General features: G+C 40.9%; 1 protein-coding gene across 1 annotated transcript in view; it reads right to left on the bottom strand.

Moving 5' to 3' along the window:
• The window catches only part of TENM1 (teneurin transmembrane protein 1), a 629,447-nt gene that overhangs the window by 131,048 nt on the left and 486,046 nt on the right, over nucleotides 1-12,353 (bottom strand). Inside the window, exon 18 of the mRNA XM_052662865.1 lies at nucleotides 10,061-10,328. Coding sequence (XP_052518825.1) covers nucleotides 10,061-10,328 — 268 coding nt within the window. The remainder of the gene's footprint in view (nucleotides 1-10,060; nucleotides 10,329-12,353) is intronic.

The raw sequence follows: 12,353 nt of genomic DNA, 5'->3' as shown, positions 1-12,353 counted from the left end.
AACTAGAGCAATATATTTCCTAACATTGAACCATCTTTGAGGTCCTAAAACACACTCTACAGTACTTGGTTATGATGTGCTATCTTTTTAATGAGTCATTGGATTTGATTTGGTAATATTTTACTTAGGATCTGTATCTTACCAGTTTAAACATGCTAGTGCTAAAAGTGACATAGTAGTTGAATGAAGAGAAAGAACAGGTAGAAAAGGTAAGAAGAATCCAGGAGTGAGGCAGCCACACAACACTTAGGCCAAGAGGTCATGTGCGTTGACACCTTATCTTATGATTTTTTTTTTCTGACTGCCTTTTCCAAGCCTAGCTGCAAAAAAGCCAACCTGGAACCTGGGTGACATGTGTGCCACAGGTGGCAGCGTGATGCACTAGCTCACAGGCACATTTTCAAGTGCCTTTGTAGACCTGGGTACTGCCCTCCTCTCCCTTGGTGGGCCCACCATTCCATTAAATAGGTCAGGCTAAGGGCCCCACCTTAGCCTCTGTCCTTATGCATGTTTGTTCAGTCATTCAACAAATATGCAATATTTGATGAGTACCTCCTGTCGTCAGGGCTTCCCTAGTGACTCAGAGGGTAAAGAATCTGCCTGCAATGTGGGACACCTGGGCTTGAGCCCTGGGTCAGGAAGATCCACTGAAGAGAACGGCAACCCACTCCAGTATTCTTGCCTGGGGAAATCCCACGGACAGAGCAGTCTGGTGCACTACAGTCCATGGGGTCGCAAAAGAGCTGGATACAACTGAGCGACTAACACTTTCACTTTCCTGTTGTCAGGCCCTGGGGATGTGAGAATGAACAAGACAGAACAAGATAACACACCCCTCAGCAGAGCTCACATTGCTTACAATCCGGTGAGAGGAACAAATATGAAATAAGATAACACACACACACACACACACACACACACACACACACACATTGTGATAACTTGTATGGAAGTGCAGGGTACTATGAACTGGTGCAACAGAAGTTTAAGTTTTGGAAAGGGAAGGCAAAGGAAAGCCTCTTCATATAGAAGGGCTTTATCTCATGAAGTACAGGGAAGAACATTCTAGGCAGAGACTGGCATATGGGCAAGACGGAGAGGCTTGGTATCTCTGCAAGACTGAAAGAAGGTCAGGGTAGCTGTGGTCTGGCTAGTGCATCAAAACCAAACGAAGAGCAACCCTTCCCCTCCCCCACTACCTCACCCCTTGCCCAGGACAAGAGAAAAAAAAAAAAAGATTCCTATCTTCTAGCAGTATTTAGGCATTTTTCTTTGGGAGGAGGGTTTAGGAAATGAATTCACCTTGAAAATGGACTGGTTATTCTAAAGGGGCTGGTTATTTAATGAGTCAGCAGACCTGCACAGAGCAGCTCTATGTGCCAGGCAGGTGATTTGCTAAGCGCTGCAGATACAGTGATCATTCATCACGTCAGAGAGCCCATAGCCTGAAGGGTTACCTACCTTTTGGAACTTTCATTCGTCGCCTCCTAAAATAATATCATCTCACATTTGCATAACACTGAACAGTTAAACACATTTTTGTGTATGTGACCTAATTTGAAGACTCCCAAAAACTCATGAGGAAGATATATTTACTCCAGTTTGATAGATGAGACAATAGACCCAGAAAGGTGAAGTGACTAGTCTAAGGTCATCTGACTAAGTGGCAGATGGCAAGCCAGAGCTCAAACCCAGTTACTCACTTAGCAAGTGCTTTTACCTCCACACTGGATCATGCTATGCGATTAAGGGAAAGACCCATGATTCAGAAGTCCTTTAAATAGATAAGCTTTTATCTGTCCTGAATTTAAGATATAAGGATTGGAAACTAGAGATAACCTTGAAGTAGAAGTATCATATATCCTGGTTGGCCAAAAACAGTGTCCAGTCATGCTATTGTTAACAGCACCCCTTTTCACTCTCAAGAGTATCTTGGATTGAATGATAAATTATATATATGGTCACCTAATCTTAAAGAGATATGGTTGTAATGCCCTGAGATGGGTTGGAAGAGGGGGCTGGGAGGCCTGAATAGTCATGAATGCTGACTTAAGAAATAAATCATATGGTTTGGCAAATCATTTTCACATCTCTATCTCTTGACTATATTACCTTACCAATGGCTTTCAAATTCTTACGGTTGAAAGTCATTTCATTGTGACCCAACACACACATGGAAAGATACATGCATATATGGGCAGGTATAAGTGAAACAGTTTTCTGAAACAGTACTCTCTTAATAGTTTTACACTGATATTTTCTACTCTATTCTATTCCATTCCATTCCATTTTATTCCACTAAAAAAATACTGGTTGACTCACCAAACAGATTTTGTAATCTACTATTGAGTGTGACCAGCAGTTTGAAATGGACACAGACAACGTGCTTACTGGAGCATCAATTAAAGACCCTAGTAAGCTCTAGGTACTCTTTGGAGGGCATATCTCACATTTTCTCAGAGATATTAAAATGTATACAACCTACAACTCATATCCAACATTAAACACACTTCATATTTAAATGTGAAAATTGACTTGGAGTTGACAAGCTGACATAATGCTCCATTTAGCAGACATTTATTTAAACAATTTGTTAATGTTGATTTTCTGGTTTTCTTTGCACATTTTGGTGTCAATAAATTTATTTTTCAGGTTGCAAAGATTTTTGTAGGTCCTTGAAGAACTCATATCCTTGGTGCTGCGACTGAAAAGCTGAATGCATAAAACAGCCCTGCTCTCAGTTAATGATTACAAATTTATAAGTGGAGAGAAATGATGAAAGATTATTATCTCTGCTAGCTTCTTGGACAGAAAGCCACTGGGGCGTTGAATTGGGTAAGGTGGATTGGTCCCTTTAGTGAAGACAGGCAGCAGTGAAAGGCATACAGAACTCAGGATGGTGAGATCCAAGTTTGAATCCCTGCTTGGGAAAGGTCTTTTGGCAAGTCACTTGCTCTTTCTGAACCTCGCTTTTCCACTCTGTAAAATGAAGATCCCATTCATCGTGCCATGCCTACCAGGCAGGAATGTTCTAAGGATTAAAATGAGAAAATGTATGTGAAAGTCCTTTGCAAATTGTAAAGCACTACCCATTTACTATTAAAATATTCAGTGGATGCTATTTTTGTGGCTGCCCAGCTTGCTTAGGCTTTACTGAAGGGAAATTTATGAACACTAAAGCATCGTTCTCAGGGATGTTTTGTGTGCACAAAGCAACCGTAGCTTAGCACCTATTACCATTAATGTTCCCTTGTTTCTTCTAACACAATTTAGACAGACTCCTTTGTGTCATGAACCTTTAAGAAGTCTAGTTCTTCCTGAAACACCACTCTTTCTTGCCAAACTACTGTACTAAATAATTACGCAATTGTTGTTGCCAATAACCTTGAAGAAAAGTAGAATTGTTTATAGCAGTGCTACTAAAGGTGGATGGCTGATTTCCTGAACTTCCAGGACTCCTAACCACTGCAATTTAATTTAATTAAAATGAAGACCAGGCAGGATGCATTATTATATATTGATAATGTATGCAGACACAGGGAATTATTTTGACAAAATTTATATAATGGATGCAGATCAGAGCCCCTGAACAAGCCAGTTTGTCACATTAAATAAGCTGTCTCTAGAATTTCAACAGCACTGTGAACTTAAAAATAATGATTCTTTTTAACACTGTTTTGCAAGGAGCAGAGTTGGGAAAGAAACAAAATAATATACAATGATTTTCAGACATCATACCTTTTTAGAGCCAGAGAATAAAGTACTAAGGCCAAATTATTTCAAATGCTCACATGGAGTTTTTAGCAGGGGAGTCTTGTCTGTGTATCAGACAACAAAATCTTTAAATCTTTAAGCTGGATGAACTAGTGATTGTGGTTTTTGTACTGCAACCCTGGGGGTGATTTTCCTCTTCTTCCACTTGATCAATATTGTGCTTGGATTAATCAATCTTATCAGCTGCCATTGATACTTCTCCAAGGAATTAGTTCACACAGCCTCCGTTGGTAATTTATTCACTCTGGTATTATCCCTCTCATTGCAAAATCTGTTTTATTATAAAAACTGGTGGGCTACCTTAGGATCTCAGGTTCTCCTTTTCTCCTTTTGCCTGTCTCTGAACAATCTATTCTTCTTTTGTGACACTTGAGCCCTTAGAGATCACATCAATTTCCCACAGCTGAACCATATGGGAAAGAGTCCTACATTTCACACTTAGTGGGCATTTCAACTTAGGTATTCACCATCATTTCAGACTCAGCTTGTTTACATCTGACTTCTTTCTCCATCACCCAGACACGGGGGTTGCGGGGGACAGGTTCACATTTAACAGGCATGGGAAGGAAGAAGAGCGGGAGACCTTTCAAGCCATAGTTTTAATAAAAATTCCAGCTGAAACTGGGACTGTAAGAATAGTGGTCAAGGTTTGTTTCCTAGTGCTGTTGGAAGATATCCGGACAAACTGAAAGGCTTAAAACAGGACAGATTTCTCATCTTACAGATAAGGAGGTCAGAAGTCTGAAAAGATCTCATTGAGCTAAATTCAAGGGCTCAGTGGGATGAATTCCTTCTGAAGTCTCTAGGGGAGATCTATTTCCTTGCCTTTTCCAGCTTCTAGAGGCAACCTACATTCCTTGGTCCTTGGCTCTCTTCTTTCATCCTCCAAGCAAGCAAGACTGCATCTTGCTGTGCGTTCCTTCTACAGTTATACTTATATTCCCCTCTAACTCTGACCTCCCCTTCTGCCTCCGTCTTCCACTTTCAAGGACCTCTGTGATAACAATGGATCAACCGGGACAATTCAGGATAGTTATTCCATCTCAAGGTCAGCTGCTTGGCAACTCTAATGCCATCTGTAACCTTAATTATCTTTTGCCATGTAACATAATTTATTTACATCTTTGGGAGGTGATGGCTATTATTCCACCTACCAAAAGGCTATACTAAGACTTCTGAAATTGAAGCAAATCTGAGAAGTGTCATATATAGCACCATTATTACTATCTGGCGCAAAATTTACTCTGTTTCTTCTCACATCAGTTAAGTGATGATAAGATATGGCCAGGAATACAGCTAAGTGTTTTCTTCTTTGCTTAGATTCAATCGTATCTATTAAGGTATGGACACAATGGTAACATACTTGATCCCTTTGCTCTATCCATTTATCACCTGAACTATTTATTGCCTGTTATATTCTTAAGGTGTTCACAATCCATTTTCAGAGAAGTTGATTCTCCAGCTTCATTCTACCACTCGTCCTAATGCTTTACTACTGTCAGGAAGATTCCCTTAGTCTCTGTGGAGATGGAAATGGAGACGAGGTAGTAAATAAAATCCTTTTAACTATGATTAAGTTATCAGGAACATTTCCTACAAGGTAAACAATCCATATTCCATCTTAGGTACCACACTTGCAATTATTTTGGCTGTTTCCCTTGGGATCCTTGCCAATTTTCTTTCTCCACTCTAAAAAAAAAAAAAAAATATGTCCCTTAAGTGCACATAAATGTATGGAAAAATCAATACAATATTGTAAAGTAATTAGCCTCCAATTAAAATAAATAAATTTATATTAAAAACAAAACAAAACAAAACACCACGAGGAACATTTTTCCCTCTCCCTTGGATATTTCTGAGTGGGTCAATTGTCTCTTGCTTTTATTACTGTTATTAGCTTTTAAAAGGAACCAACAATATATATCTCAACATTTTAATTAAGGCCATTTTTGCAGTCAGAATGCTGGAGCAAGTTTTGACCAGAAACAAAATTGTAGAAATAGGAAGTAAATCAACATCCATAGGAAAACAATAGGGATGAATCCTATAGCACTGGTGTGTATACTAGAACACTGTTGCTTCTCTTTGTGATTTAGTTGTTTATTCAATGCTCAGTTGTGTCCAACTCTGCGACCCCATGAACTGTAGCCTGCCAGGCCCCTCTGTCCATAGGATTTCCCAGACAAGAATACTGGAGTGGGTAGTTATTCCCTTCTCCAGGGTATCTCCCTCACCCAGGGATTGAACCTGGGTCTTCTGGATTGCAGGTGGATTCTTTACAGTCGGACCCACCAGGGAAGCCATATATCTCCATGGATATATGAGAAACTAAGTCATTAAGAGTGCTTAACTATAACAAGGAGGATAATCTTCAACACTGGGAGTATTTAAAAGGAAGGGGTACAATACATTTTTATACATAAAGTGAGGTTGATAAAACAGTGCAGTCACTGTGGAAAACAATTTGATGGCTCCTCAACAAGTCAAACAGAATTACCATATGACCTAACAATTCCACTCCTAGGTATATTCCCAAAAGAATTGAAAATAGGTATTCACACCAATATTTGTATAAAAATGTTAATAGCAGCATTATTCACAATAGTCAAAAGGTGGAAACAACCCACATGTCAACCAGTCGATGACTGGACAAACAAAATGTGGTCTATCCATTCAATGGAACAGTATTCAGTCATAAAAAGGAACGAAGGTCTAACACCCATTATGACGTGGATGAACTTTGGAAACACGTCAACTGAAAGAAGCCAGATACAAAAGACCACATACTGTATGACTGTGTCTGTTTGAAATATCCAGAATAGGTAAATTCATAGAGTCAGAAAGGAGACTGGTGGTTGCCAGGGTCTGCAGGGGATGGAGAAGTAGAGAGTGACTGCTAATGTGTTTAGGGCTACTTTGTGATGTGCTGTTGAAAATGTTCTGGAATTAGATGTTGGTGATGGTTGTACAAACTTGTGATAATACTAACACCCACTGAATTGCACGCTTTAAATGAGTAAACTTTATGGTATGTGAATTATATGTTGATAAAGCTGTTATTTTTTTAAAAAGTCAGGCTGAGCTACATTTATGTGAACCCTAGCAAGGAATTTCTGCTAGGTACTGTCTTGTTCAGTTCTTCATCAGAGTACTGGATAAATTGCTGCATTATAACTTAAGAAAAAAGTAAAACATAACAAAACAAAAACCCTCAAATCTAACAACCTGGCAAGGGTTGCGAGAAAAGTCATAAAGAATTGGAAAACAAAGCCCTATGGAGAAAAGTTAGAGGAATTTAAGATTATTCTAGTGAAGCAAAGGGGCTTCCCAGGTGGCACTAGTGGTAAAGAATCTGCCTGCCAATGTGGGAGACCTGGGTTCAGTCCCAGGGTCAGAAAGATCCCCTGGAGGAGGGCATGGCAGCCCACTGCAGTATTCTCACCTGGGGAATCTCACGGACAAGGAGCCTGGTGGGCTACAGTTCATAAGGTCACAAAGAGTCAGACATGACTGGAGCGACTTAGCACGCATGCAGGAGGTGAATAAAAGGCTTTAGGATCACATCCTGGAGAGGGGAATATGAGGCTTTGAGTATGCATCAGCCAGGGTCCCAGCTGGAGTCAGATATCACACTCAGAAGTGTTCAAAGAGTTGAATGAAGGGGCTGTTTACAGAGGTGTGAGCAGGGTGAAGGGAATTAACAAGGATCGTGACCTACCCAGGGACTGGCAACAATGGGAAGCTGTCTGGGCTTGCAGAGAGGGGTTAAGGGAGGGAGTGATCCGGAGAGAGCGTGGGGATTTGGAGGAGGGGCTCCTCAACAGGAGCTGCCATCTTCCAGTGCAGTCATTGCCCGGCAGTGCAGTGAAGCAGGAAGAAGGATGCCCTGACCACTTCCTCCTTCCACTCTGCTGGCTCTTGATGGTGCCATCCACTGACCAAAGCAAAAGGGAAGCCAGAGAGTAAAGGAATCCAGACAATGGGATCCACAGAAGGCAGTCTTTCAAAGCACAGAAAAGGGCAGAGAAGAGACTCTGTGTGTGTGTGTGTGTGTGTGTGTGTGTGTGTGTGTGTGTGTGTATGTGTATGTGAGGGAAGGCAAAAGGAGAATAATTAACACAGTGTGTGCATGTAAAGCTGTTTCAGTTGTCTGACTCTTTGTGACTCCATGGACTGTAGCCCACCAGGGTCCTCTGGCCATGGTCCCAGGTGAGAATACTGGAGTGGGTTGCCATGCCCACCTCCAGGGGATCTTCCTGACCCAGGGATCAAACTCATGTCTCTTACATCTCCTGCAATGGCAGGCAGGTTCTTTACTACAAGTGCCACCTGCACCTACCTATTAAACCCATAATAACAACCGCCTTATTAGAGAAGCTTAGGCAACAGACACCTGCATAGGTGCCATGCTTTATACCTTGTGATTCCAATATGGTGACCATAGCAAAACTGACAAAACCATACCAGCAACCAGCACTCACTCACCTCATTTAATCCTCACATCATAATAACTTGGGAGTAACATTCTCTTCATAATAACCATTTAATATATGGAGAAACTGCATTTGGAGATTAATTTACCCAATGTTGCATAGCTAGTAAGTAGAGAAGGATGATTTGAATCCAGGGAGGGAGTCTGGCTCCAGAACTTTCTTCACCATCACATTCACTGGACTAGAGACTGAGCAGGACTCCACAGGCGGGCCAATGACCTCGCTGGTAGTTAGCCTAATGGTAGAGACTGGCTGATGAAACCTGAAATTCTAAGAGGGATCTGAATGGAAAATACAGAGCAAGAAACCAGACTGTGGAGTTGGCAAGAGCCCAGAGAAAACGAGGGTAGTTAGTACCACAGGAGAAGTGATGAGCTCCGTCATCAGCATGGCTGGGTCACCATGGTGGGAAGCAGTGGACTCTTGCTGCAGGGAGACAAGAGCTGTTGCTCACTTGATAGAGCAGATGCTGACCTTCTAGGACTGCAGTGTATCCAGAGCAAGCCTGCAATTTGATGAAGTTTGCCTTTGAGGCTGCTGATGCCTTTTCTGGTTCTTTCTTTATATTCCCCTATGTCTTTACAATAATTCTCCACTAACTGAGGAAATCTGAAGCATTCCATGGTCCCTGCATTCTAAAAAAGCCCAACAGAGATGAGTTAATTATTTAAATATGTGAGGATCTCTTGGGCAAAGACGACTCACCAGTCTTTTTTCCTCCTCTCTCTGGTTCCCTCTGGAAAGGAAGAGGAAATTGACACACAGTAGTCTAAGAAATATAGGTCACTTATATGGGACTCATACCATGACAGACACTTCCAAGGGAGAATATGAAAACATCTCCTCTGGATTTTAAAAATAGTCTTCTCATCTGTCAAAGGGTGGTTACCATGAGCTACTGCCTGAAGGCATAAGAATCAATGGATCCCAGCTGTGGTTCCCAAGACCTGCCAGGTCTCTTAGGAAGTTTTCACTGTCTTTTACAGACTAAGAGAAACAGACATTGGTGTCTGTCTGCCTATCTGTCTGTCTCTCTGAGTATCACTTCTTAAGACAGACTATTCCCTTTTTTATGTTAAGGAAGTTATCCCTTCTTTATGAAATTATTGTAGTGGTAGGCAATAGTAGATGGCAGGGTTTTTTTCTTTTTTCCTTCTAAAAATACTCCTACTTGGCAAAATAAAAGGTTGACAAATCTGAGTCTCATTTTTTAAAAATGCCGTGTGTCTGAAGGCATTAAGTATCTGAAAACCACAGATCCAAAGGACTGTTTAAGGTCTCTGCAACCTATAAGATGCTAGGTTTTAAAGTCAAAAGGACTAGAAAGGCAGGATGATTTTTTATTTAACCAACCACAGTAATAAGTTAATGGAGTCTAACCATCCTAGACATAAAAGACAGTAAATGGAGAATACTCTGAGTTAAAATTTTGTATTTTCTAAGTGGAAATGGTAGTCTAAATGTCAAATACAGAAACATGATCCAAAGAACGCCCCCTCAAAGGTCATAGTTAGAAGGCAATACTCAGCTTTGCAGACAGTTACAAGTCAGATATCGTGTGATTCCATTGGTATGCAGCCATCAGGAAAGGAGAACTAAAATCATTTTGAAGCAAAAATGTGTCAAAAGGAAACTCTCAACAGGCCCAAAGGGAGTGTTTAAATGAAAAAGTGCCTTAGATCCTTCAAACAGAAGAAAACCCATAATTATTCTAAATACAAATTAACAGGCAGATAGTACTTTCTGTTTTATGAACACAACACTGCTATCTACAGAGAATAATTTCAACATACCCAAAGCCTCTGCCAGGCCCCAAACCTTCTGTCCATAGATGTCGGTCTTGTTCCAAGCAAACGTGTAGACAAGATTAACTGCAGCAGGAAACCACTTCTGTGTGAGTCGCCCTTCCACAGCTACTGTGAGGTGTACTTTTATCATCCCCACAGGAATGGTTGAATGTGTTAGAAGGATCCGTAATAAGGTTTTGTATCCGGGGGTGCGGCTGCTGAGGTAACTCAGCCTCACAAAACTGGAAGGAATGAGGATCTCCTCCTGTACAACCTGGAAGAAAGAAAGTCAAATTGGCCCTTTTCAGTGCACAGGGAGACAAGGACACTGCCTGCTTTTGTCCTAGAAGCATGCCAAAGGGTTAAATGGATTATGGATATAAGGCATTCATTCTAGAATCTTTGTGAGGCTACATGAACACAGGTTTTACATTTTGCACCAAATCTGCATGAGGACAAGACATCCAGCCTATCCTGTGGACAGTTCTCCTTTTTTTTTTCCCCTGCCAGGAAAGACTAGGAACATAACCATTTGGTTTTCCAACAGTGTTTCAAAAATTTCTTGGTAGGAGTTGGGAGATCACCCTGTGAATGTCAAGGATTTCAGTGGCATGGGTTCTATCTATTCAGACACAAAAGCTTGTTTGGTGTGTGAAGTCATCTATCACAAACCATTATTGGAGCCCGTATTCAGGTTAGGCTCTCAACAAGGAAGGACTCTGGAAGTAGGCCCAGCAAGTGATATTTTATGACAGAGACTATAGTGTCCCTAGAACTAATCTTTCCTAATGCCATCAAACTTATCTTCTCTGCAGCTTTGCAGTGATCCCGAGGGCCCACTTTTTAATCTAGTTTTGCTTACACATTTCTCTGTGTCTTGGGTGTACCAAGGACTGGGAACAAACTTTTCCAAGCTGGCACCTGTGACTGAGAAGCAAATAACTCCCATGAACTCCTCTGCAAATCTTTTACAAACATAGGTCCCAGAGTGAAAATAACACTTGGCTTCTTTCATTAATTACTATTATTTATTGTTTGTTAGCACAGATGGCATTAAACAACCAAAAGTGGTCACTGAAACTGCATCTCGTATTCTGTGACTTTCAACTTTCTAAATACAGCTGAACAAAGGGCCCATCCTATTTAACACATTGAAGGGGACACGGGCTTCCAGGTGGCACTAGTGGTGGAGAAGCCAGCTGCCGGTGTAGGAGATGCAGGAGGCATGGGTTCGATCCCTGGGTTGGGAAGATCCCCTGGAGAAAGAAATGGCAACCTGCTCCAGTATTCTTGCCTGGAGAATCCGATGGACAGTGGAGCCTGGCAGGCTACAGTCCATGGAGTTGCAGAGTTGGACGCAACTGAAGTGATTTAGCACGGATGGATGGATAGTGTGGATATTTTCGTGCCCTTATTCGTTTTTAGCTCAGGACCTTGTACCTGCTTCCTTTCCCAGGCTGGTGCAAAGTAGAACTGATTGTTAAACATATGCTATCTCATATTGTTGGGGATTTCTGATCATTCCTTTCTTTCTGAGGGCACAAATCCCTTTTGTCTACTCTTTGTCCAATTTTTCTTCCTCTACATTAGGTATTTGATATCAAAGCTGTCCACTGGCTCCGTCTTCTTAGACGGTGGCAGAAGCACAACAGGATAGCATGACACTCACCACCTTGGTACTTCATTTCCATAAGGAATCATGCAATCCTAGAGCAGCTGGAAAACTTTTCTTTTGAGGAAGACCCATGCTTCCTAATGACATCGTGAAAGGATTGGTATAGAAGTCCAAGGTACTCATTAAATACTATATAGTTTTTTTCTTCCTTTCCACAGGAAAACAATGGAAACGACAAGAGTGCCAACTCTTCAGACTCTTCTGTGTAGAATATTATTTTTTGTCAGCCTTTCCTGAGGGCTTTGCTAACAGCTGTTGGGGATGTTGTAAGGGAAGAAAAACCAATTCAATCTTTGACTGTCCGTTTACCTCTTCTTGAGTATACTTGAATTCTGCATCTGATTTATGAGTTCATTTTGGTGGACATTAAACTATCATTATAATATTAACATTAAACTATCATTAAACTGCTTCTATAATATAGTGAGAAAATTGTACTGTGTTTGTTTGAATGACTTAGAATTGAAATGAAAATACTGAATGCTCAATAAAGAAAAATGCTTAGGAGTCCTAAAATATGAGGCTTCAAAAATATGTCCTCTCTGACTATAAAGCTTGAACATATAAAAAGCAAAAGTTTCAGATAAAATGTGTAGACTTGACAACTACCTTTACTAAAACATA

This window comes from Budorcas taxicolor, chromosome X (assembly GCF_023091745.1).
Source record: "Budorcas taxicolor isolate Tak-1 chromosome X, Takin1.1, whole genome shotgun sequence".
In the NCBI taxonomy this organism is placed as follows: domain Eukaryota; kingdom Metazoa; phylum Chordata; class Mammalia; order Artiodactyla; family Bovidae; genus Budorcas; species Budorcas taxicolor.
The sequence above is the reverse complement of the archived record's forward strand: the minus strand, read 5'-3'. Positions and strand labels throughout refer to the sequence as shown.